General features: G+C 58.5%; 1 protein-coding gene across 1 annotated transcript in view; it reads right to left on the bottom strand.

Moving 5' to 3' along the window:
* Positions 1–15,540: 15,540 nt before the first annotated feature.
* Positions 15,541–21,942, bottom strand: part of BANP (BTG3 associated nuclear protein) — a 128,705-nt gene continuing 122,303 nt past the window's right edge. The window contains exon 13 of the mRNA XM_025860352.2: positions 15,541–15,963. Within this exon, the coding sequence (XP_025716137.2) occupies positions 15,910–15,963 (54 nt within the window). The 3' untranslated portion in view covers positions 15,541–15,909. The remainder of the gene's footprint in view (positions 15,964–21,942) is intronic.

Here is a 21,942-nt window from a genome sequence, read left to right as displayed (position 1 = left end):
AGAGAAAGGAAATGGTGACCAAGCATGCGGCCTGGTGCTCTGCGTTTCCGTCTGGGGGCTGTTTCACAAGGTACGAGACTGGGTAGTGGCGGCTCCTGTCCACAGAGGGGCCAACGGGCGGTGTCTGCACCCACAGGCCGACCCCGGGTCTCTGCAAAGTCCCACCAGCATTCCGCAGGGGAGCCCTGGAATCTCCTTTGAAATGCTCGCGGCGTCTTACGGATTCTCTCACTAGATCTTGGGTTCCTTAGAACATCTGACGTGTGTGCATTCTCTCTTGGCTTAAGTCAGAATGTTCTTTTAAACAGGATCCTTCTCCATCACGGTTCCGCGGGTAAATGAGGCAACCTGCGCCCAGGTGGGCCCGCTCTACCCCCCGGACCCAGGAGAGTGAGCCTCTCGGCGCGTTGGTGAACTCCCTAACATCCTGTCTACTCAACCTCTGCGCTTCAGATGACGAAGCTGGAGTTCTGCTCATGTGGGGTTAAGGAGACGAGTGACCAAACCAGCAGACTCTGCTCCTAATCCATCATGGGCCCCTCGGCCGCGCCTCCGCCCTGAGTGCGTGGACGCTGCTGTCCTGCTCTGACAGGAGGCTCCACCCAAAGGCCTTCGCTCCACAGGGCCATCCTGGGAACAGAGGTCCCCAAGTGCCACCAAGTATTCGCAGAGAAACTACCACCTTCAAAAGCTCTAGGGCAGCTTCTCAATATAGGAATGCAGGTGGGCAACTAACCATCCATCCACAGAAAAAAAAAATTCTGTACGTATGACCGGGAGAGGGAGGGAGGGAGGGAGGGAGGAGCAGAGACAAACCCCACGTCCTGTCTCTCAAGGCCTTGGGGGAGCTGTTTCCTCCCTGGATGTTTCCTGGCCTGCAGCTGAAATGCAGTTATGAGACCCTCCGGGGCCCCTGCAGTATCCCCACACTTCAGCGAATACAAACACCCCCAAGGACGGGGGTCTAAATGCAGACTCCCAGGATCTGCCCACAGAGATTCCAGACCTGAAAGTCTTGGGGGGTGCCTGGCAATCTGCATTTTCGGTGGGCAGGCCCTGTGGTTTCCGAGACAGTGCTCCCACCCGACAGTGGTGGGCCGGGGGCCCATCCACGGTCTGGGACACGAAGGGCTCCACACGAGGAGCCACTGAACTTGGATAAGAAACAAAATCGCATCTTCATTTTCACGACCCTTTGGCTAAAATGGAGCATCTCCAGCAAGTACAAATGTCGGCCCCAAAGCGCAGGAGAGTTGGCAGCACCCGGGACTCTGTTCCCAGTGCAGCCGCGGCCGACGTCACAGGTACCCTGCGCGTCCTGCACCACGCTGTGGGTACAGAGTGGCCTCGTGATCTCCGTGGAAGCATGTCATTTGGCCTGACTGGCTTTATGGGGCATCTGTCCCACAGCAGAGCTGGGCCCTTCCCTACGTCCAGAATTTTGGTTTTATCTTGCAGGTCTGAAATCTTGACTCCGAGACCATGATGGTTAGGAAGCCCTGATCTGAGCGGGGAGCACCAGCAGCACTGATGCACGTGGCCCAGGAAGGAGACGTCTCAACAAGGAGGGAAGATCCCCCTGATGTTGCACCTGGGTGCAGCACGCCCTCAGCTGCCCTTCTGGAGGGTGGCTGACGGCGTGTGCAGGGTAGGCCCCTACCCCCATACAAACGCAGGAGCACGGAGAGGCTGACTGAGGGAGGGAGGGAACACGCAGTGAGGTCCCGCTTCCTCACGTCGTGGTCACGACGCCTGGGGGAGGCGACATGGGGACAAGAAGACGCCATCCCCAAAGCCTCCCTGCTACTCAGAGAGAGAACAGTGCTCAGCTCCGATCAGGCCGAGGGGAGCAAGGGAGCTGCATGCCCACGCGGCCTGTCGGAGCCCGTTGGGTTGGAGATGGGGGCCCAGAGAGATTGAGGGGCTCACCCAAGGCGACACAGTAGGAAGTGCCGAAGCCAGGCCTCTCACCAGGTTCCGGGGCCCAAGTGGGCCGGCTCCCTCTCCAGTAAGCGGCTCTCTGTCTGGCAGATACACCGCAGTGCGTGCCCGTCCGGGCCCAGAGGGCTTCCTGAGGGCACGTGCCCCGGCGACCAAGGGACCCCGTCCCCAGGCCAGACCCAGCTGTCGGTCTCTTGACCACTGCTGCCCAAGGGGCCACACCTTCCCCGAGCCTGTGTGCGGGGGCCGCCGGGAGGAGCGGAGCCGAAAGCTTGGCTCAGGCCTAGAACCCTCAGGACAGAAGCAAGCCGCCCCCGCCGAGAGCTCTTACTGCCCCACGACAGGCAGGGACATGGCCTCCACGCCAGCAGCGGCGCGGCCGTCTAGCTCCCGAGGCTAGAGGGACGCCCACCTTCTAGAGCCAGTGACCCAGAGCGCACGCAGACGTGTCCTCTCGTTGGAAGTGGGGAGACGAAGGAGTTCTGGGGGGGTGGCAGCCGGTGCCAGCCAAGGCCCAGCGTGCCTGGTAGAAACCCTGCTCTGCCACTCGCTAGCTGCGTGACGTGGGGCAAGGGGCTGGACCTCTCTGTGCTTCCCTCCCCCCTTCTGTGTTGGCACACGACAGGTGTTCAGTAAATATCCAAAGTGGACACTGAGTATGCACCTTTGATGGGAACGCCCACTAACGTCACTACAGAGGCCCTACGACCTTCAAAACATGCCCCCTCCCCGTCCACACTGACAACTTCAGAGGTTACTCATCCGTTAGCAAGACTCAGACACACTGAGTCCCCAAGGGAGCCCAGCGGGGTCAAGACCTTCTCGGGAAAGCCCCGCCTCTCCCTGTCACTACCGTCTGGGGAGGAACTTGGAGCGTGTGGCCTCTGTCTGAGCCTCAGAAGCCAGCCCTCCAGAGACTCCCCGTGACTCAGACACCAACTACTCAGGGACCTCGGTCACCTCTCCAAGCTAAACAAGGATGAAAGAGAAAAAATAAGAGTTTGTGGCGCTCTTCCTTGGTTTTCCCCCTTCTCTAAAACTTTTAGTTGTAAAATGATAAATTCACCGGGAATTGAGCAGAAACACAGTGGAGGTCCCGTGTGCCCTTCCCCTGCTCCTGTCCCTGCTGTGCTCGCATCTTGCACAATCGTGGGGTGATGTCATCGCAACAGCAAATGCAGGAGCTTGGTGCAAGCTGCAGAGCATATTCAGATTCTAGTAGCTCTCCGTGCACATGTGTGTGCCTGCGTGGGGGCCCGCGTGCGTGATTCGCTCTCTACTGAGAGGGTGTGCTCCTGCAAATCTTTGCTCCCGCTCTGTATCCTCTTAGCGGAGTCTGCCGATAACCCAGAGGTTTTTATTCTGATCAAGTCTGACTGATCCTTTGGAGGGCCATGCTTTGCGTGTCAAATCTAAGGCTTCTCTTGGCCTCGATCCTGAACATTCTCTATGATTCTTTTTTCTAAAGTTTTATAGTTTTTCATTTTACATTTAACCCCTGACCCACTTTGTGTTAATTTTTGGATAAGGTATGGGGTCAGCTGGAGGCTCACTTTCTGCCTCTGGACATCCAGCTGTTGAAAACGCTGTCCTCCCTCACTGGAATGGCTTTGGGCCTTTGTTAAGAACCAGTTGGGTATGTCTGTGTGGGTCTATTTCTGGGCCTTTGATTCTGTCCCATCGTCTGTGTGTCTGTCCCTCCAGCGACACCATATGCTGTCCTGCAGACCGTGGTTCGGGGGTGGTCAGTATCAGGCACGGTGATTCTTCCCAATTTAGTCTATTTTTTTCAAAATTGCTCTAGGATTCTAGGTTCTTCACCTTTCCATATAAAGGCTCTGTCTATAAACATCTTTGCTAAATTTTATTTTCTCCTTTTTAAAAAACAAGCATCTGAAGTGATGTGCATTCATGTGGGCACTTCTGCAAGTCCCTGAGCAGGGTGCCTCCAAAGCTTCCCCAACCCGTGGGCAGACGTAAACTTGATTTCCTTGGCCACCAATGTTTACCACTTAGTAAGTGGCCTCCTGGATGGTGCTCCTTCAGACTCGCGTCCCCTCCCTCCTCAAGCTGGCCCCGTCCCCCAGCACAATCACAAAACCTGAAGGGGTCTCCCCCAGCGCTGCTGGCTGGTCCTAAGGGGTTATACCCAAGGGGCAAGAGTGGTGGACAGGAAGAGGTATCAGGATCTGAGCGGACATCCAGAGGCAGCGAGTCCAGGGACAGTATGGGGCCCTGGTGCCATCAGGGACCCAGCTCCCTTTCCATCCCATCATCCTTAGTGGGTAGCTTTTGTCCTCATGCCACAAGAAGGCTGCTACTTCTCTGAGCATCGCATCTGCCTTCCGGCCAGGAAGAAGGGGGAAGGACAAAAGGCAAACGGTGCTTGCAGGCTGAGTCTGTTCCTGGAAGCCCCACCCCGTACACTCAACTGTCATGGCATCGACACACGGTGTCCTGCGACCAGCCCTACCTGCAAGGGATCCACAGAAGTAACTGTAAACCAAACCCATACCATTCCAGGCAAGTCAGGGTTTAAAATGAGAAGGGGAAGGGCTGGCGGGAGCCGTGGAAGGCCTATAAGATGGCTGGACGTGGGGCCGTCCGTGGTTTAGACACTAGCCGCTCTCGGGAAGGGACTTGGCTCCATCTGCCAGGACTCACATGCTTCACGCGTTATGCTTGTGCTCTTTAAGGATTTTATAATATCTTTTCCATGAAAATAATATACGCATATTATAGATACACTGGAAACTACAACACAGCATAAACGTAATCTCGGCAGCCGGGAGTAAACACAGTGGCCACGTCCACCATGTCCTGCCGCTGTCCCCCAGACACAGCAGGAGGACGCAACGCAGACTTGGAGGTTTTGGGGACAACAATCCGGGTTCTCTACTGGGGCCTCGTCATTCACGGACCCCATGACCTCGCCCCTCTGGGGCTCCACTTCCTCATCTGCAGAATGGGCACAGGGGCTTGGAAGGTCAAGCAGGGCGGGTAAAGCTCTCCAAACCCAGCAGCGTTGGGCTGATGTCAGCGGCGCCCATGCAGTCGAGGGCAGGACCTGCGTCTCAGGCCAGTGGTGAGCTGGGTGTAAGCTTTTCTGTTTGGGAGGTTTGATTTTTCAAGTGGGGAGGGTCATGTCAATGTCCTAAGATCCTTATGAGAAACCCACACAGGCTCCAGATACACAAACCCCTCCACCAAAGCAGGACGGAGTCACTTCTCGCTGACAGTTTGGTCCACCCCCATTCAGATCGTGGACACAGCAGCCAGCCGGAAGCCTGGAACCCGTGTCAGCCGTCTCCCCCCAGAGAGGGGCCTGTGTCCTGCCCCAGCAGCGGTGAGCTACAGGTTCCCGGCTTAGCCACCGCCCCCTGCCACGCTGTTCTCCCCAGTTACGGATGGGGCAGGAGTGGCCAGCCTGGAGCAGCGGAGTGGGGAGCTGGGACTGGCCCGGGCCACTGGGGGGGCATTTCCTTTGCATCACCCCAGATAATCAGGGGCAGTGGGGCCCCACAGCACAGGCTTCCAAGGCCTGTCCGGCACAGTGCCAGCACCAAGGCTGGTGTCCCAACCCAACAGCGCTTCCGGCCCCGCGGGAACCGTTCTCATGCCGGCGAGCTCCCCGCATTCTCCAGAGGAGCTGGAAACTTCACACGGAGGACCGCATGGGAGCTTTCCAAAGCAAGAGCTCCTGCCCACGTACCCAGCGCCCCCTTCCCTACACACCCGCACCCGGCAGGTGGCAGGCCAGCGACACGGGCGGATGCTAACAGCAGAGGGTAACAATGATGAGCTGGATGCCAGAACACCCCACCAGAGGGACTGACCGCTTGCTGACTGTCCCGCTTTACAAAGAAAACGTGGCCTCAAAAGGAGAACAAGCCCAAGGTGCCTGCAACATGAGCACGCCGTCCACTCTGAGCCTCGGTTTACCTATCCGCGAAGCCAGCAGGTGGGACCAGAACCTTGATGCTCCCCTGCAGTCTCTCTCAGTTCTCAGACCCGTCCTGGGCCCCTCAGGCACGTGCTCTCAATCTTGGCTGCACCTGGCCACGTCGGCACGGGTCTGGCACCTGCAAGAGCTTGTCTTTCGTGGCTCACCTGGGCCCCTCATGAATAATGCATGCAGGACAAGCCCTCATGAATAATGCATGCAGAGCGAGTGGCCAGAAAGGCTGACCCATGCAGTTCCCTTTCCTGGTTGGGAGGCCTCAGGGGTCTGCCCTGCTCAAAATCCCCCCCCCACTCCCCTCTTCAATCCCTGGTGGCCGTTTCTTTCCCTCCCTCCCACGGAGAAGCTCTGTCTCTTCTGGAGAAGCTACTTTCCAAAGAACGGATTTCAAAGGCCACACTCTGGGGGCCCCCCCCCGGCTGGCTCAGTGGGAGGAGCGTGTGACTCTTGATCTTGGGGTCGTGGGTCAGGCATAGAGATTACGTAAAACTATGTAAATAAATCGACTTTAGAGGCCACTCCCTGGTCCCCCTGGTCCTTGACTGAGACCCACAGCTCACACACTGGGACCTATTGTTGGTGCTGGTGCAGAGGCTGAAGCAAAGGGGTATTGGCTTGAAGAGAACCCAGGGCCCGAAGGCAGGAGCCTGGGGAGGCCTCGCTGCGGGCACGTGAAGCCGCCCACTTTGTGATGTGGCCCGTGGCTCTTCACGCAGGCCCTGAGAGTCGCCTGCATCCTAACCAGCTGGGGACACCCAATGACAGCCCTGAGCCAGCCCGTCCCAAACCAGTGGATGGGAACCCGAGGGGCTGGGGGAGATACCAGTTCAGCCCGAGTGGGAACCCGGGGGGCGGTTCTCCAAGTGTGGCCACAGTGCTCCAACCTCTGCCTCTGTGGTCACGTGGCCTCTACCACCTCTGTCTGTGCCAAGTCCTCCCCACCTCCCCCCGTAAGGATCCTGTGATGATACCGGCCTGGATAATCCTGAAAATCTCCCCATCTCGAGATCCTTACCATCATAACACCTGCAAAGTTCTGCCACAGAGGTCACTTGGCCACAGGTTCTAGGTATTAGGACGAGGCCATTTTCAGCTTGCCACCGTCACCTTGTCTTAAACTGGGAAAGTCATAAACCTGCCCTCACACGTGCCCACCGTGGGCAATGGAGGCGGGGACCAAGCCGAGCTCAGGCACCATTGCATCGGGAGTTGGGGGGACTGGGTGCCCACTCTCGTGGCGGGCACTGCCACCCGCGCCCCAGCCTCTCGGTACCGGGAAGAGCCTCAGGGCAGAGGAGGAAAGCCCCCATGGAGGCCGGAGATGGTGGCTGACGTTTCAGGAAGGGGGGGGGCTTCTGGTCAGCCCCGACGTGGAGACACGGGACACACACTCCTCTCTCCGGCTGCGTCTGCCGTCTGGATCGGGCGTTAAGGGGAAATTTGACCTTTCAAAGGAAAGGAATTCGGTGGGAGGTGGCAAACAAAGAACGTAAGGAAGGTGACACTGAGGGAAAGTTCTGGGACCCTGGCAGCATGAGGCCATGCACCCACTCCCTGGAGAAAGCACACAGGGTTCTTCCCTGGGAGGCAACCCGTCTCCTCGGTGGGAGTTCACGGCCCTCGACACCCTGTCTGAGGGAGGGCGTTCCCGCGGGAGGCCCGTCTGCCAAGGGCTGCACATCGGTACCGCGGGGAGCGCAGAGCGGGGGCAGGACGGCACGTAAATCCTCTGCAATGCACTGACTTCAGAGGCGTGGGGGTGCGCGGTGGGACCTGGAAGCCGGCCCGCGGCGCTGGCGCCCCTCCACGCCGTCTCCCTCCATGGAGACTCGCCGGCCAAGAAGGAAACGTTTTGTGCTGGCCCGGATACTGCCAGATGTGGGCAGGCAGCGGATTCTGGGTTTAAATCCTCGATTACTCAGAGGTGACTGACCTGGGAGATGACTTCCGCACAGACTCCCTGAAACCAGCCCGCTGGGCCTGAGCCCAGACTCCGCCTGCATGAAACGTGGCCTGGTCCGCGCACGCTGGGTCGTCCATCCACGCGCACACAAGCTGGTGTGAGGACCTGCCTCCGGTGGGTGCCCTGGGCCTGGTGTCTGGGATCCAGTGACTTCCTTCCTTCTAAGCAAACGCGCACCGGCTACCACCACATGGCCCGCGTCCCCCACTGCAAGGCAGACAGCGCTCACCCATCATGGACACCCCAGCTGGGGCTTCGGGATCTTTCACAGTGTGGCACTTCAGGCCCTGGGTACTCTGTCCATTTGGAGTGACGCGAGTCGGCCTGAGGTCACCCGCGATTCTGAAAGCACCCCCAGGCACCCTGGAGATGCCGCGTGTGTTACAGACGTCCAACTGCTGTGAACATCCGTGGGGTGTTCTCTCCAGGAGAGCTGCCGGGGGCGTGCACACTGGTCGTGAGGAGGGTAGCCGCCAACAGCACACGTGGGGCCGCCGGGCCACAGCCGTCTGCTTGTGCCGGGTGGCGGTGAGCCACGGAGGGGCCTCTGGTCGCCACACAGAGAGGCGCACGGCATACGCTAGTGACGCTTCCAGAGGCCGTGAGGCCAGGCAGGAAGGGCCACGATCTCGTGGGGAGCAGGCGCCCCTTCAGGGGCGGGCCCAGGGGACACGACGCTGAGGGAGGGAGGCCAGCCACGGAGCACAAACACAGTGTGGTCACGGGAAAAGTCCAGAACAAGCAAACCCAGGGACAGAAGTGGGTGCGGGTCTGCCCGGCCAGGGAGGGGGGCTGCGCAGGGGCACAGGCCTGTCCTAAATGAGAGGGTCCTAAAGCCGACGGCACTGAGAGCTGACAGCTCTGCAGACACACTGAACACCACAGCATTGTACGTTTGCAGGGAGTGGACCGTGTATCTCCGTGGACCCGGTGGGGACTTTCGGGTGGCATCTGGGAGGCAGATGACCTCACGACAGGACCACCAGGCTGCCGGCCACCTCAGAGCTTCCCGGCCAGGTGGCCTTGGCAAGTGTCTTAACGGCCCTGAGGCCCAATCTCTGTGACCATAAAAGGCGGTTAGGGCACCTCTCCCTTCCTCCTGTGAGGATGGAAACCACCACAACATGAAGGAGACACAGTAAACCCGGGTCCTCAGGAGCAGGCCTGACGATTCCCAGACCCAGGAGCAAGGGTGCAGGACTCGGTGACCCCCGAGTGCTCCCGGGGGCTGGTTTGGCCCCTCGCCCCATGCGGTGAGAGCACGTGTGCTGCATGAGAAAGGGGGCCAGCCCCCCACCCCCACCCACGATGGCACCCGGCAGGGCGTAGCGGGGACCTGGAGGCTGGAGCCCCAAACTCTCTCAGGGAGCACCCCGCAAGGAGCCCCACCATGAGGTGGTCCTCAAGGGAAGAGCCCGGGCCGCTTGGAGCACAGAGCACAGGGGAAGGGCACCCACCGGAGGGGCGGGGCGGGGGAGCCCACCCACCCTGCCCAGCCCAGCGCCCACAGTGACAGCACCTTCCACGCCTGAAGGCCCCGTGCGCTCAGGGCTGCAGCATCATGGAGTTGGGAGGGGAGAGCTGCAGAAAACAGGGCGGCAGGCCGGCGGAGAGCCAGTCCTGCTCCCAGAGCGCCCCAGGACCCTTACACGTACGGACACCATCTCAAGAAACACCAAAACCACAACAAGGTGCATTCACCTGGAGCCCGGCCTGTCTTCCCTTTTGGGGTCACAGCCACGAGGCGCGTGCCACGGGACAAAGCCGAGGGGACGGGGTCCCAGCAGACGACGTGGAAACACACACACCCGGTCGCGGCAGCTCACACGTTAGGAGCGTCCAGCGCCGGCACCTCGTTCTGACGGCTCAGCTTAGGCCGAGCTCCAGGTCTGGGAGGACTCGCTCCGTGGAATCCGATTCTGGGAAGACAGTTGTGACCATCAATAGGGGGCATTTCTGAATCCAGACGCCTGACCACCAGGAGAGACAGACTGACGGAAGCCGCAGGGTGGCCAGGGAGCCCCGCGTTCTCACACCATCCGCACTGGCGCGGGGGATCCTGGTGTTCTCAACAACCCAAATCCACCTCCACCCCCCTCCCATCACAGCACAAGACCCGGGAGGCAGGAATCGCCGACATAGGGTAGCAGCTCGCCGAGATCTTAACGTCACCTGACTTGGCTCAAAGCACACTGACCCCCGGGGGGACTGGAAGTTTGAAACCTCAACCACTTCCCTTCCCGTTTGTCACTCGGGTCCCTCCAAGCTGCCATCCTTCCCGGCCCCGAAGACCCAGAGCCCAGAAGAACCCCCAGCAAACCCCGCCCTGGGGCTCCGGGCTGAGTCTGCATGTGCCGGCGGAACCGTCCCGGGGAGTTTCAGGAAGTGGACGTGGGAACTGCGATTGTCATTCTCGTTCACTGCCCGACTTGATAATGGGAACCAGACACAAGAGGGAGCACAGGGAGAGGCCTGCTGAGGACCCCGCTCCCACGGCGCTGGCCTGAGGAGACCACGGCTCGCAAACGCCGTAGGAACAGCTTGCTGTCGCCGGTGCATGCCTGGGATCGGCTGCGTGCAGCTGCGAGCTGCCAGGCCAGTTCTGCTCCTGGCTGGTGGGGGGACCCGGCCCTGCCTGCTCGCTTACTCAGAAAAGCCATAACGAGATGCACATTTAGCGAAGAGTGCAGCTATGTCGGATTTGTTCACAGCACATGCGAAGCGGGTGCCTTGCAAGATAAGGCCGTCCCCGGGGACAGCGCGGGAGGGAAACCACACAGACAACCCAGAGAAACCGTTAATGAAGGGGGTGCCCCTGATATAGGGGCAGATCAAAGGCTGTGGACGGGTCTCCGTGCCCGGCACACGGGTCTGCCTCTGAGCTCACACTTGGTCCAGACGTGGAATTTTCTACGGGAAAGCAGAATGCTCCGCTTGGCCTTATAGACGTCCCCAGATGGCATCTGCTCGCACGATCTGGCTGCAAGTCTGAATGCGTTAATAGTAATAAAAACACAGCATGCCCTGGTAGCATCACATCCACACCCCTCACTCCTCGGGAAAGCACTCAGTTTCCGCCCTCCCGGGCAGCCAGTGCTAGAGCCTGGGCCAGCGCGGCTGCAGGGAGCCTGCACTTACCCCCAAGGCAGCGGTGGCATGTCTGCCGCGTGTCCCCGCAGGCGGTGTGTGTCCCGGCAGCTATCTGCGTGCACTCGGCCCACGCCGCACCAGGTGCCTGCAGCAACCACGGGGCGGCCGTCCCCGCCTCTCCTCGGGCTGCTCTGCTCTCAGCTGGGGAGTTTCAAGCCCCGGGCAGCCTGGGACTCCCTCTCCCCTTTCACGCACTTAACCCTGCCGTTGCCTGGTTAGGAGGCATCCGAAGAAAATCAGTCTCGCGCGCTCGGGACGCAGACTGGCTGCGCTCGGGGGCGGAGGACAGGCTCCTGGTCTCCAGCAGGCTCTCCTCACGCTTTCTCCTCCATAAACGGGAGCATGTGGGGAAGGTGCCGGAAGATGCTCCGCTGTGAGGCTCTGTTGGCTTTCTTAACCCTCTGGGCTGCTTCCTCAGGTGGCAGAGGGGAGCACCTGCTGGCTGGGGGTTCAGGAGACCTCCTCCCTGGGGCTTACCAGCCCACAGGTTTCAGGGGATGCCCTTTGTTGGGCTCCTTCCTGGGGCATCCTCAGGAGAGTTTAGTGGCTCAGACTCACCCCCAAGCTCAGGGAGGGGGTGGGCACCAGGCGGAGAAGCGAGACGGATGAATTCCCACCCCTCTGAATTCTCTGTGGACACTCAGCCAGTCACGGTCCTTCGTGAGCTCCCGAGTCCACGTCTGCAGCAGGTAAGTAGCACCCACTGACCAATAAACTTGGGGGAAGCTATTTACGTGCCTGGTGGAGGCAAGGGTCACCAAACATGAAAGCCTGTCTCTGCTCTGAGCCCACACATCCCGTGGCCCCAGACTTGCCCATTCTGTCTGCTTACCAAGGCATCCTTGGCTCTCATGAGCTACCAGGGAAACTGAGTCATGAGAGCTTAACATGGCCATAATGTACCACTTCCTTAAGTAGGCATGAGCTCCTACCGTGCGCCAGACGGGGATTCCACAGTGGATGTGAAGAGATGGCAGGAGGGACCCCTCTCGGGGGACAGCAGCCCCGCGGAGGACCCCCAGCCCCCGAGAGGCCCCAGGCACACTCGCACACACATGCTTACACATGACACGCATGGCATGCACGCCCACACATGTGCTCACATCCATAATCCTGTCCAGCCATGGGGACCAAGCGAGGCTGCCACCCAACCCTCCAAAGCATCCCTGGGGTCTCCGGGGTCCTTCCTGACTACGATGCCACCAGGAAGGACCCTCAGTAGCCACTGGATCAGGAGACTGAAATGAAAAGACACATCCCCAGTCTGGGTTCTGGTTTCGGATTCCCGAACTTAGCTGACACCCCAGAGTCGCAGCCCGTGGCCCCCACATGAAAGAATGGGGCGAGGCTGCTCAGCGTCCACACCACGTGGCCGGGTGGCAGCAATGTGTAGGGGTCGGACCCCGACTTGACCACTTCCTGGCTGCGCCGGTTAAAGCAAATTGCTTAGTGTCTCTGAGCTCGGCAAAGTTCGGATAATGAGAGCACCGCTCCGGTGGGGATAAGATTCAGGATCAAATGACTACTAGCAGGTGCAACATTCTTGGAGGCACCGTCTCTGGGGACCCCGACAGACTGCATCACCAGCGCCTGATCCTGCGGCCGGGGGCTCGCATACACACACATTTGTGGCTACGGCCAACTTGCTGCTGAGCGCCTTTGGCCTTGAAAATGCCATTCACATGTGATGCAGTCACCCCACAGCATCACCTCCTCTCCAGAGGAGATCCAAGATCCAGAAAACGTGTCTCAAAGATGCTAACTAACTGGAAGCTCAACGCCCCCAAATGGGGGTGGCGGTAAACTAGTAAAGGTCATGAGATGAGTTCGCCAGGGGCTCCTGGGGTGATGGCTCAAGGCCCGCCACCTTTGCAGGGTTTTTTCCAAACACATAGTTAGATGCAAGTGATTCTGTCTGAAACAGGCAGGAGGAGACCCAGGAACAGGGCCAGCGCGTCGGGACAGAGGTGAGAACTTCCAGCGCGTCCTCCCCTGAGGTCTGAGGCATTGCGAAATGAACAGGAATATCCCAAAACTAAGACACCCCACCAGGTCCATATGCTTGCAGTCTCCTAAAATGGGCGTGGACGCCTTTACAAACAGGAAACAGGCATCTACAAGTAAGAAAGCCAGTCCTGACTTCTGGCTCCTTTTCAGGCCTCGGGTCTTCCTTTCTCCACTCTTCTCTCCTGGTCCAGCCACCAGCCACCTCCCACCTCCCAGAGCCGCCCCGTGCCTGTGTGTGCGGCTGGCACCGGCAGCCCGCGGCAGACCTGAGAGTGCCGGCACTACTGTGCCCATCTTCCAGATGGGAACCGTGAGACTCAGAGGGCTAAGTGACCTGCCCGAGTCACCCAGCTGGGACTTGAACCCATCTTACCCCCAAGCCCGGAGCCATCCTGAGAGGTGAGAAATCCCACCCTGTGGGGCCTTCAGGAAAGAAGCCCCTTCTAGGTCTCGTCTGGATGTTGCCCTTCAGCGCAAGGGCCTCACGGTCCCCATCGCAGCCGCCTGAGCATCCCCATCAGCGGCAGCCGGCAGGCAAATACGGTACACGCATCAATGAGCATGAAGGGCACACAGCCCAGGCAGGAACCGCCTCAAAGGGGCTGGAGACGGAATCCCAACAGGCGGCTCCTTCGGGGGCGGGGCCAGGCCAGGAGGAGGAACCAGGCCGAGTTTGGGAGCGGGAGGTCAGGGCTACATGTTGCCGGGTGGTCCCCCCACCCCGTTGTTTAATAACACACGTGTTGCAGGGAAGGGGCCTGGCCGGCGTGGCCGAGCTCTGGGTGAAGGAGATCACCCTCCGAGTGGTGGGTGGGCGGCCCCCCCTCTTCTGAAGGGCACTGAGAGGAAAGCAGTTTCCTCAAGGAAGAAGAAATGCGCCTCCGGACTGCGGGTCAGCCCTGGCTGTGTCCTGCTGACCCGCGGACTTCGTGGGAGCCCAAGCCTTGAAGTCCATGTCTCAGGCGCCTAACACGTCCTGCCGGCTCTGGCCCGAAGCGCCGCCTGAGGAACCTCGCGAGTCGACCACACCCGCATTGCATGCCCGCTGTGGGGTGGTTCACATCACCGGCTGACCACGGGCTTTGTGGCTGTCTCTACCTCAAAAGCCCCACTGGGCATTCTGCCCTGCACAGCCCCGTGACAGATTTTCCTGTAGCAAATGCGATTATGCGTAAACCATTTCAGGCCCAGCCACCGTTTCCGGGAGATTCCCAAGACCGTGGGTTTGTTGGGTTCTACATTTTAACCAACAGCTCTAGTGTGCAAACAAGGCCTGAGAACGCTTTATTAGCAGAAACCTGGCAGATCAAAAACCTCTGGCTGCACATCAGCACCCCCGGGCGGGGCTCGGACCCGCGGGGGCCTGGTGGGCTCCGGATGGCCTAACCAGTCTCAGGGCTGCAGCAGGACCGCGGGCTTCAAGCTCCCAGCTGTTCCAACGCTCGGCCGAGGACAAGCGCAGCTACTTTACCTACAAAACTTTGATTCAGGCCTTTCAGACAAGGCATTTTCTTTCATGGTGCAGACACAGGGCACGCCTCCTGCGGATGGCACAGCCCGACTCTCAGGAGGAGTCGAGAAGCAAACACCGGCCTCCTGAGGGGTGAATTTGCTGGACTGCTTGCCATCAAGTGAAGGTGGCGGGCGGCCTGTCTAACTGCCCTCCTCACGGCACTGCACGCTGGAGTGGACACTCCAGAACCAGGTGAAGGTGAAGCTCAGAGCAGGTAACTGACGCTGCTCAGCGTGCAGTTACTCCAGGAGCTTAAGAAGTATCTTAGGGAGGAAAGAATGGATGATTCTGTCTGTTCCTGGTCTAAAACTATGGTGCATCCCCTCATCTGTATTCTGTGCAGGTAGGTGCTTGTTATAGTAATCTATTGCTGGGTAACAAATCACCCCAAAGCTTCCTGGCTTAAAACAGCAAATGTCACTTACTATCTCTCACCCTTTCTGTTGGCTGTGCAGTTTTCACCCGGGCTCTGCCCTGTGGTCTCATCTGAAGGCTGGATTGGGGTTCCTCGCCAGCTGGCAAGCTGGTTGGCTTCAGCTGGGGCCTCAGCTCATCCCCACGTGCCTACTTGAGGGTCCTCAGAGCATGGCGGCTAGCTTCCCCAACAGACCAAGTGGGGAGGAGCTGCAGGGCTTCTATAATCTTACATCAAGGAGAAGCCCCATGCTGTCGCCTCTACCATATGACACTGCGTGTGCAGGCCCGGCCCAGGCTCAGTGTGCAAGGGGCATGCACAGGGCATGAACACCATCACTGATGCCACCTTGGAGGCTGGCCCCACAGTCTGTCCTGATTCCCCAAATGGTCCACATCCCTCCCATTTCTTATTTTTAGCACTGTTTGCCATCACGAATCAGAAAGATATTTTCAAACACAGAAAGTGTCTCCCTGATCTCTAACAGCCCTCTGTGAGGAGCTTCTGTCTCCGCTCATGCCTTTCCTTATGAGACACAGGCAGAAGCCGCCCTCAGAGCTCCCCCCACAAATCTCGCTCTGTCACTCAGCCCATTAGTGCAGGTTTATTTTCCATATTGCTGCAGGCAACAGCACTGCTCAACTGTATAACTGGGACCCAGACCACCTTTCTTGGAAAGGACTTGACGGGACATCCTTGCTTGGGACCTCTTTGCAGCTGTGGGCTCACATCGGCTGGGTCTGCAGTCTCGTCTGAAGGTGTGGCTGGGGCAGCAGGATTCCTTCCAAGGTGGCTCCATCAGTGAGCTGGCAGGTTGGTGCTCTTGGCCACAGAACTCAGCATCTCTCCAAGTGGCCTCTCCATGGGGCTTCCTGAGTGTCCCAGCGATGACGGACATCCTTCAGAGTGAGCGGCCCAGGAGACCAAGACGAAGCTGCAGCGCCTTTTATAGCTCAGCCTCAGAAGTCAAGTCCACCAGCTCTGCCATATTCCACTGGCCACTTGAACTGGACCTGATGCAAAGTGGGAAGACGACAAAACCAAGATGCATGGGTCACTGGGGTCATCTGAGAGACTGACCACCACAGTGCTGTCCTAAAGAGAGGTCCATGAAAGAGGGTCAGAGAAAAGCAATGAAAAGGTCAAGGGACGCAGACTAATCAATCTGAAAATGACCAAGTTAGACCAGGATGGTGACCAGTGTGAAATCATCAAAGGTCAGCTGATGGTGAGCACACAGGAAGAGCCAAAGTCAAAATCTATGGGCCAACTTGGCCCTAGCACTCCCTACCCAGGGCCGTGACTGTCACACCACTTCCTTATCAACAAAGAGATGATGATGTTTGAGCTCTCTTCTACATTCATTTATCTGAAGACCAAAGGAGTAATAGAAAGAATAGCAAAGTGCCAAAGAGTTATGCTGTTATCATTAACTTATTTATTGTAATCAGAAATGATAAGGCCTTTTAAAAAAAATTATAGCTTGGGGCGCCTGGGTGGCTCAGTGGGTTGGGCATCTGACTCTTGATCTGAGCTCAGGTCTTGATCTCAGGGTCATGAGTTCAAGCCCTGTGTTGGGCTCCACACTGGGCATGGAGCCCACTTTAAAAAAAAAAAATCACAGTTTTATTTGTGATATAATTCACATACTGTACATTTCACTGGATTTTAGTCTACCATCACCACCACAGAATGCAAGGTCCTTTGACCCTTGAGAGAGTATTTGCAGACCACAAAAAGAAATACCAGTCAATGGGGTAGAAATTAACTAGGGGGCTCCTTAGCCCAGGAAGCATGAGGAACCATGAAGTTCAGGTTGAGAAAGGATATCAGTGGGAAGAGATGTCCAGGCACATGAGGGCTGAACCACCTGTGCAGGAAGATGGGGAGAACCAGCCAGCAACCTTGAGGTTGGACTGAATGAAGGCTGACGGCCTGTCCTGAGGGGCCTTGATGCCCAGTGAGAACCCCCTTCCTGAACCCCAAGCACCCTTGCTTCGTTGCCCAGCACACCCTCCCATGTTCTCTTGCTCCTAGAGCAGAGGGCACCTTTCCTTTCAAGACAAGTGGTTTAGTGGTGAGAACCCCTGTGGCCGGTGGCATAATTCTGCCCCTGGCCTCCTGCAGAGACCGCCCAGCCCCTGCAGCTTGGCCCCTGGGGCCTCCTCAGCCCTGCAGGATGGGACAAAGCCTTGGTCAGCCATGAGTTTGGGGATTTAATGCTGCCCCTCTATCTGACCCTCCCGGGAGACTTTCCTTCTGCTTTTGTGGCTCTAGCCAGGCTGTTGCACAGCTGAATCCGGGAACAAAGAAGGGGCCGGGGCTCTAAAGGTTAGAGCACCAGCAGTCAGATGAGCAAATGGTGGCCACAGATTCACAGGGGCAGGCTTGGCCCTGGGGTCAGGCAAGCACCTTGACAAAGGAAATGGGCCACAGTGGGCACGATTTTCCTTCTGACTGACCACGTCCAGGTGGAGGAAGATAGGGCGCCTCTCTAGCAGCAGAGGGAGAAAGGGCACGTGAACCCTGGATTGCTGGGTGTTACGATAGGACTTGCTTCTCCCTGCCTCTTTCCTTGCTCCACGGCAAGTCCAATGGGTAGAAGGCCCTGCCGGCCCAGGAGTGAGGGCACGAGATGAGGCTGTCGTGTGGAGTGAAGGGTTGGGGGCCTCTCATAACTCCAGAAGGCAGGAAGTCCCAGCCACCCCAGAGTCTGGAGCGCACTCTCCTCTGCGGCATGGCCCCGGAGCCAAATCCCAGCTCGTTCACTAAAACACTCACTCCTCTCACCTCCACACAGTTCAGGCTGGAGAATTCCTGCCATCCCCTTCTGTCCCCGGACCCTCAGTCAGGAGTCTAGAAGTCTGCAGCAGATGCCCAAGCCAGGGTTCATGGAATCATTTTGGACACAGAGAGGGCTTTTCAGCTTTTTGCTCTTATAAAGAACACAGCAAACGCCAGCAACTCTCAGAAATCTGTTCCGAGCACCTCAGTGACAAATTCTATTCTGACTTTTGCCATCAGCCCAGATTCCCTGGTGGGCCCCTGGCAGCGCCATCCACCCAATGACAGGCCCAGGGAGGATGCTTCCTAAGGGCCACGGAATCCTGGCAGGGATGGAGTGAGGAGTTCTGTGCATCGAAGAACTGAAAATGGGAACCACTTGATGAGGGGAGGAGGCTGACAACTCGCTGGCCTGGGAAACTCAGCAGCAGATTAACGTACATAAAGGCAGGTGAGTGAGTGGGTGTGTCTGCATGGACGCACACACACGCACATGGCTGTGCAAGGGTCCTGAGCACCCATAGCATCCACATCTTGGTTTCTAAATACCATCTTTCACTAAAAGTGAGCAGGACTCCCTGCAGAGATGGAAGATTTCAGTCTGCAGGGAAGCATCAGGTGCTTCTGGAAGACTCCAACACACCAGGCGGCCAGGAAGCCAACCAGGAGCCCAGGGGCTGTCAACACACTTGGGAGCCAGCTTGATGGGGCTCACGGAGAGTGACAGATCACACTCTGTTAAAAAAAAAAAAAAAAAAAAAAAACTAGTTCCTGAGTTCAAACGCAGATAAACGAATAAAGAAGCGGAAGTTTGAGGAAGCATGAAATGTTTACATAGTTTTAAAGTATTTTTCTACAAAATCCTTTTTTATAATAAAGAAGAAAAGAGTAATTTGCAGCAGAGGAGACCTGGGAAACACCACATTAAATAGTCAATATTCCCATGACCAGTAAAGGGACAAAGTGCAGTTTTGCCCCCTCCCCTGATGGGCCAGCCAAGAGATACAGCCTCAGTCCCTACTGTTCCTGCCCCATGGGAGGCTCATCTCCAGGAGACGCCAGACACCCTACAACACAGACGAGCGCCGAGGCCAAGAGGAGACAAGGAACTTGCATGCACTGAAGGAGGGAGAATGGACAAGCCAAGCTGAGGCAAAGCACGGACGGACAGACAGACCCTCTCCGCTCTCTGGCCCAAGGGGGTGGGGTCCACACGGACTATCAGGATGTTGCTTTCCACTCTGCTAGCGCACTGAGCCTTGCGGGACAAGGTCTGAATGTGCAGGAGCCGAGCGCACACACCAAGGTGCTGGGCAATGCAGGTCACGGCCAGTTGGTCCCTGATGCCACACCCCTGCCCGGCGGGTAGCTGTTGTCCGCGGGCACTCCCCTGCTTTCGTGTGGCCCTGCTGCGTCGTCCATGTCACGTCCACATGTCTTCCTCCATCTCCCCGACCACTGTTAGCCCTGCGTGTGGGGCTGACCCATCCACATCCTCAGCTCTGCCAGGTTGTCCCCCAGCCTCTCCTGATCCGAGCTGAAACCCCCACCGTCCACCACACGCTCTGCTGCCCGGGGCCTCGGCCCAGAGGAGGGCCCAGGCTGTAGGACGGCCAGGCCGTCCCAGAGGGGTGGTCAGTGAGGAGGTGCCCAGGGCATGGGCTTGAGCAAGGCCCCGAAAGACAGGCATGTCTCGTGTACCCTGAGCATCCACAGAAAGCCCACTCCTCCAGTGGCCACTGCATGCAGACATCAGGGAGGGAGACCCCTTGGGCTAGGGCATCCCTTCTCCCATCTGCCACCCCCCCCCCCAAGTCCTGGCCAAGGCAAAGAACAGACGCCATGCAGATGGGAAGCCAACCGTGCTCTGAGAGACACCTGGCCTTACCGGAGAAGTGAGGGCCTTCGGGATTTTCTTCCTCCCCCTCCTCCCCCCCCCCCCTCCTCCCTCCTTCCTCACTCCAACTCCTGTCTCCACAGGTCCTGGGTCCTGCCTCCCCCCACTAGATGCCAGTAGCACCCCCTTCCCCAGTTGTAACAACCAAAAAGATCTTCAGATGTTGGCCAACGTCCCACGGGAGGTCAGAATCACCCCTGGCTGAGACCATAGGGTCCTCTATGACACACCTTTGTACCCTGTTAAGCTGCAAGGCTCTGGCACCCATGACTTACTGGCGAAATGATGCCCCGGCCTCGCCGCTGAGCGGGAGGAGAGAGGGCTGAGGCAGGGCGGGAAGCACTCGGGTAGTCCCCTGGGCCTCTGGGGGCCTGGTCCTGGCTCGAGAGAGAAGCACGAGAGTAAAGCAAATTTTACTCTCGAGATCCAACTGCAAGGTTTGTGACAAACTGCAAAGGGAGCAAACACAGGCTTTCCCTGTCATCAGCAGCCATGGGCCCCAAAGTCAGCTACACCCACGGCACTGAGATCATTCTTGAAAACCCACCAATCACAGACGCGGCAAAGGGCTGGAAGAAGCCAGCAAGGAGGATGGAGCTGCTTCGCTGTGATAAGCCAGGTCTGGCTCAGGGGGATTCCTGGAGCTGCCCCAGGCCCGCCGGCCAGCATGAAGTCCTCACTGAGGTATGCCTCAGCCTGGGGCAGAGAGCCTGGGATCCATGGAGAGGCCTGACCCACACCCACTCGGCCTGCCGGCCGGTCAGGCCCCTCTGTGGTTACACCCGGAGGTCCTTGCAAGGGAACAGGGCCAGCAGCCAGGGGTGAGGGCTGGACCCGCAGCTCACCTCCTCCAGACAGCCTGGATGGCCCGAGCAGGGCCGGGCAGGACGTGGTCAGACAGAGTGACTTGAAGGGCTGTTTAAACCGCATCATGTGGGCCAGCAAGAGCTGGGCAGGGGTCTCAAGAGGGTCCACTTCTTGTGACAGGCAGGGCCCAGAGGGAGGCAGGGGCCTGCCCGGGACAGAGACCAGTGTCTGCCCCCCACAAGGAAGCATCCCCCAGCTCTGGGGGTTTCAGCTTAGCCCAGGGTTTGCACACATGTAGGTACAGCTTATTTGGGAGGGTCAGTAACCAGAAGGGTCCCAGGCACAGTGCATAGGAAACGAGCTGAAAACCAGACCCACTGCCCACATTCTGGTCCCATAACTGGAGCCCTTCCCACTCAGTCACTAAGCCACCCGGTTCCAAGACATCTGGGAGCTGGTGACGAGGTGAAGGGCAATTCCAGGTTTTGTGGGGCCTCTTCAAGAAAAGCAATACCCACATATGGACCCCAGACTGGATCCAGTGGTGAATGCTTATTGCCCCTGCTGTGCCGGGCGCCACAGTACCAGCTGGTGTCACCACCATACCCCCGGGGGCGTGGGCCCTGGCGTTCAGAGCCTCCCAGGCATGTGCTGCACCCAGGACAGCGAGCAGCGGCTTGATTCTACTAGAAGAGAGAGCAAGCCCACACACGCATCCCCCAGACCCAAATGCTGCCCTTCGGCCCGGCCCCAGACCCACGGGCACCACCGCAGTGCCAGCCTCAGTAGGGGGGAAGGGCGGGGTGTGCAGTGACGATGGCCACGACTGAATGCAGTTAGGGACACCTCATGATGCCGGCCTCATGGAAGTTTGCAGCCATGGGGGCATGACCACCATGGGAGAACAGTCATGGGAGCACGGTCATGGTGGGAGCACGGTCATGGTGGGAGCACGGCCATAGGAGCACGGCCACGGGAGCATGGTGGGAGCACGGCCATAGGAGCACGGCCACGGGAGCACGGTCATGGTGGGAGCACAGTCATGGGAGCATGGCCATGGGAGCACAGTCATGGTGGGAGCAAGATCACGGGAGCACGGTCATGGTGGGAACACGGTCAGGGTGGGAGCACAGTCATGGTGGGAGCATGGTCATGGGAGCACGGTCACGGGAGCACGGTCATGGTGGGAGCACAGTCATGGGAGCATGGCCATGGGAGCACGGTCATGGTGGGAGCACGGTCACGGGAGCATGGTCATGGTGGGAGCACGGTCATGGTGGGAGCACCGTCAGGGTGGGAGCACGGTCATGGGAGCACGGTCATGGAGCACGGCCATAGGAGCACGGCCACGGGAGCACGGTCATGGTGGGAGCACAGTCATGGGAGCACGGTCATGGTGGGAGCACGGTCATGGTGGGAGCACGGTTAGGGTGGGAGCACGGTCATGGTTGGAGCACGGTCATGGGAGCACAGTCAGGGTGGGAGCACGGTCATGGTGGGAGCA

The sequence above is a fragment of the Callorhinus ursinus genome, unplaced genomic scaffold (genome assembly GCF_003265705.2).
Source record: "Callorhinus ursinus isolate GAN/ISIS: 27379988/994484 unplaced genomic scaffold, GSC_fseal_2.0 scaffold46, whole genome shotgun sequence".
In the NCBI taxonomy this organism is placed as follows: domain Eukaryota; kingdom Metazoa; phylum Chordata; class Mammalia; order Carnivora; family Otariidae; genus Callorhinus; species Callorhinus ursinus.
This window is presented reverse-complemented; position numbering and strand designations above follow the sequence as displayed.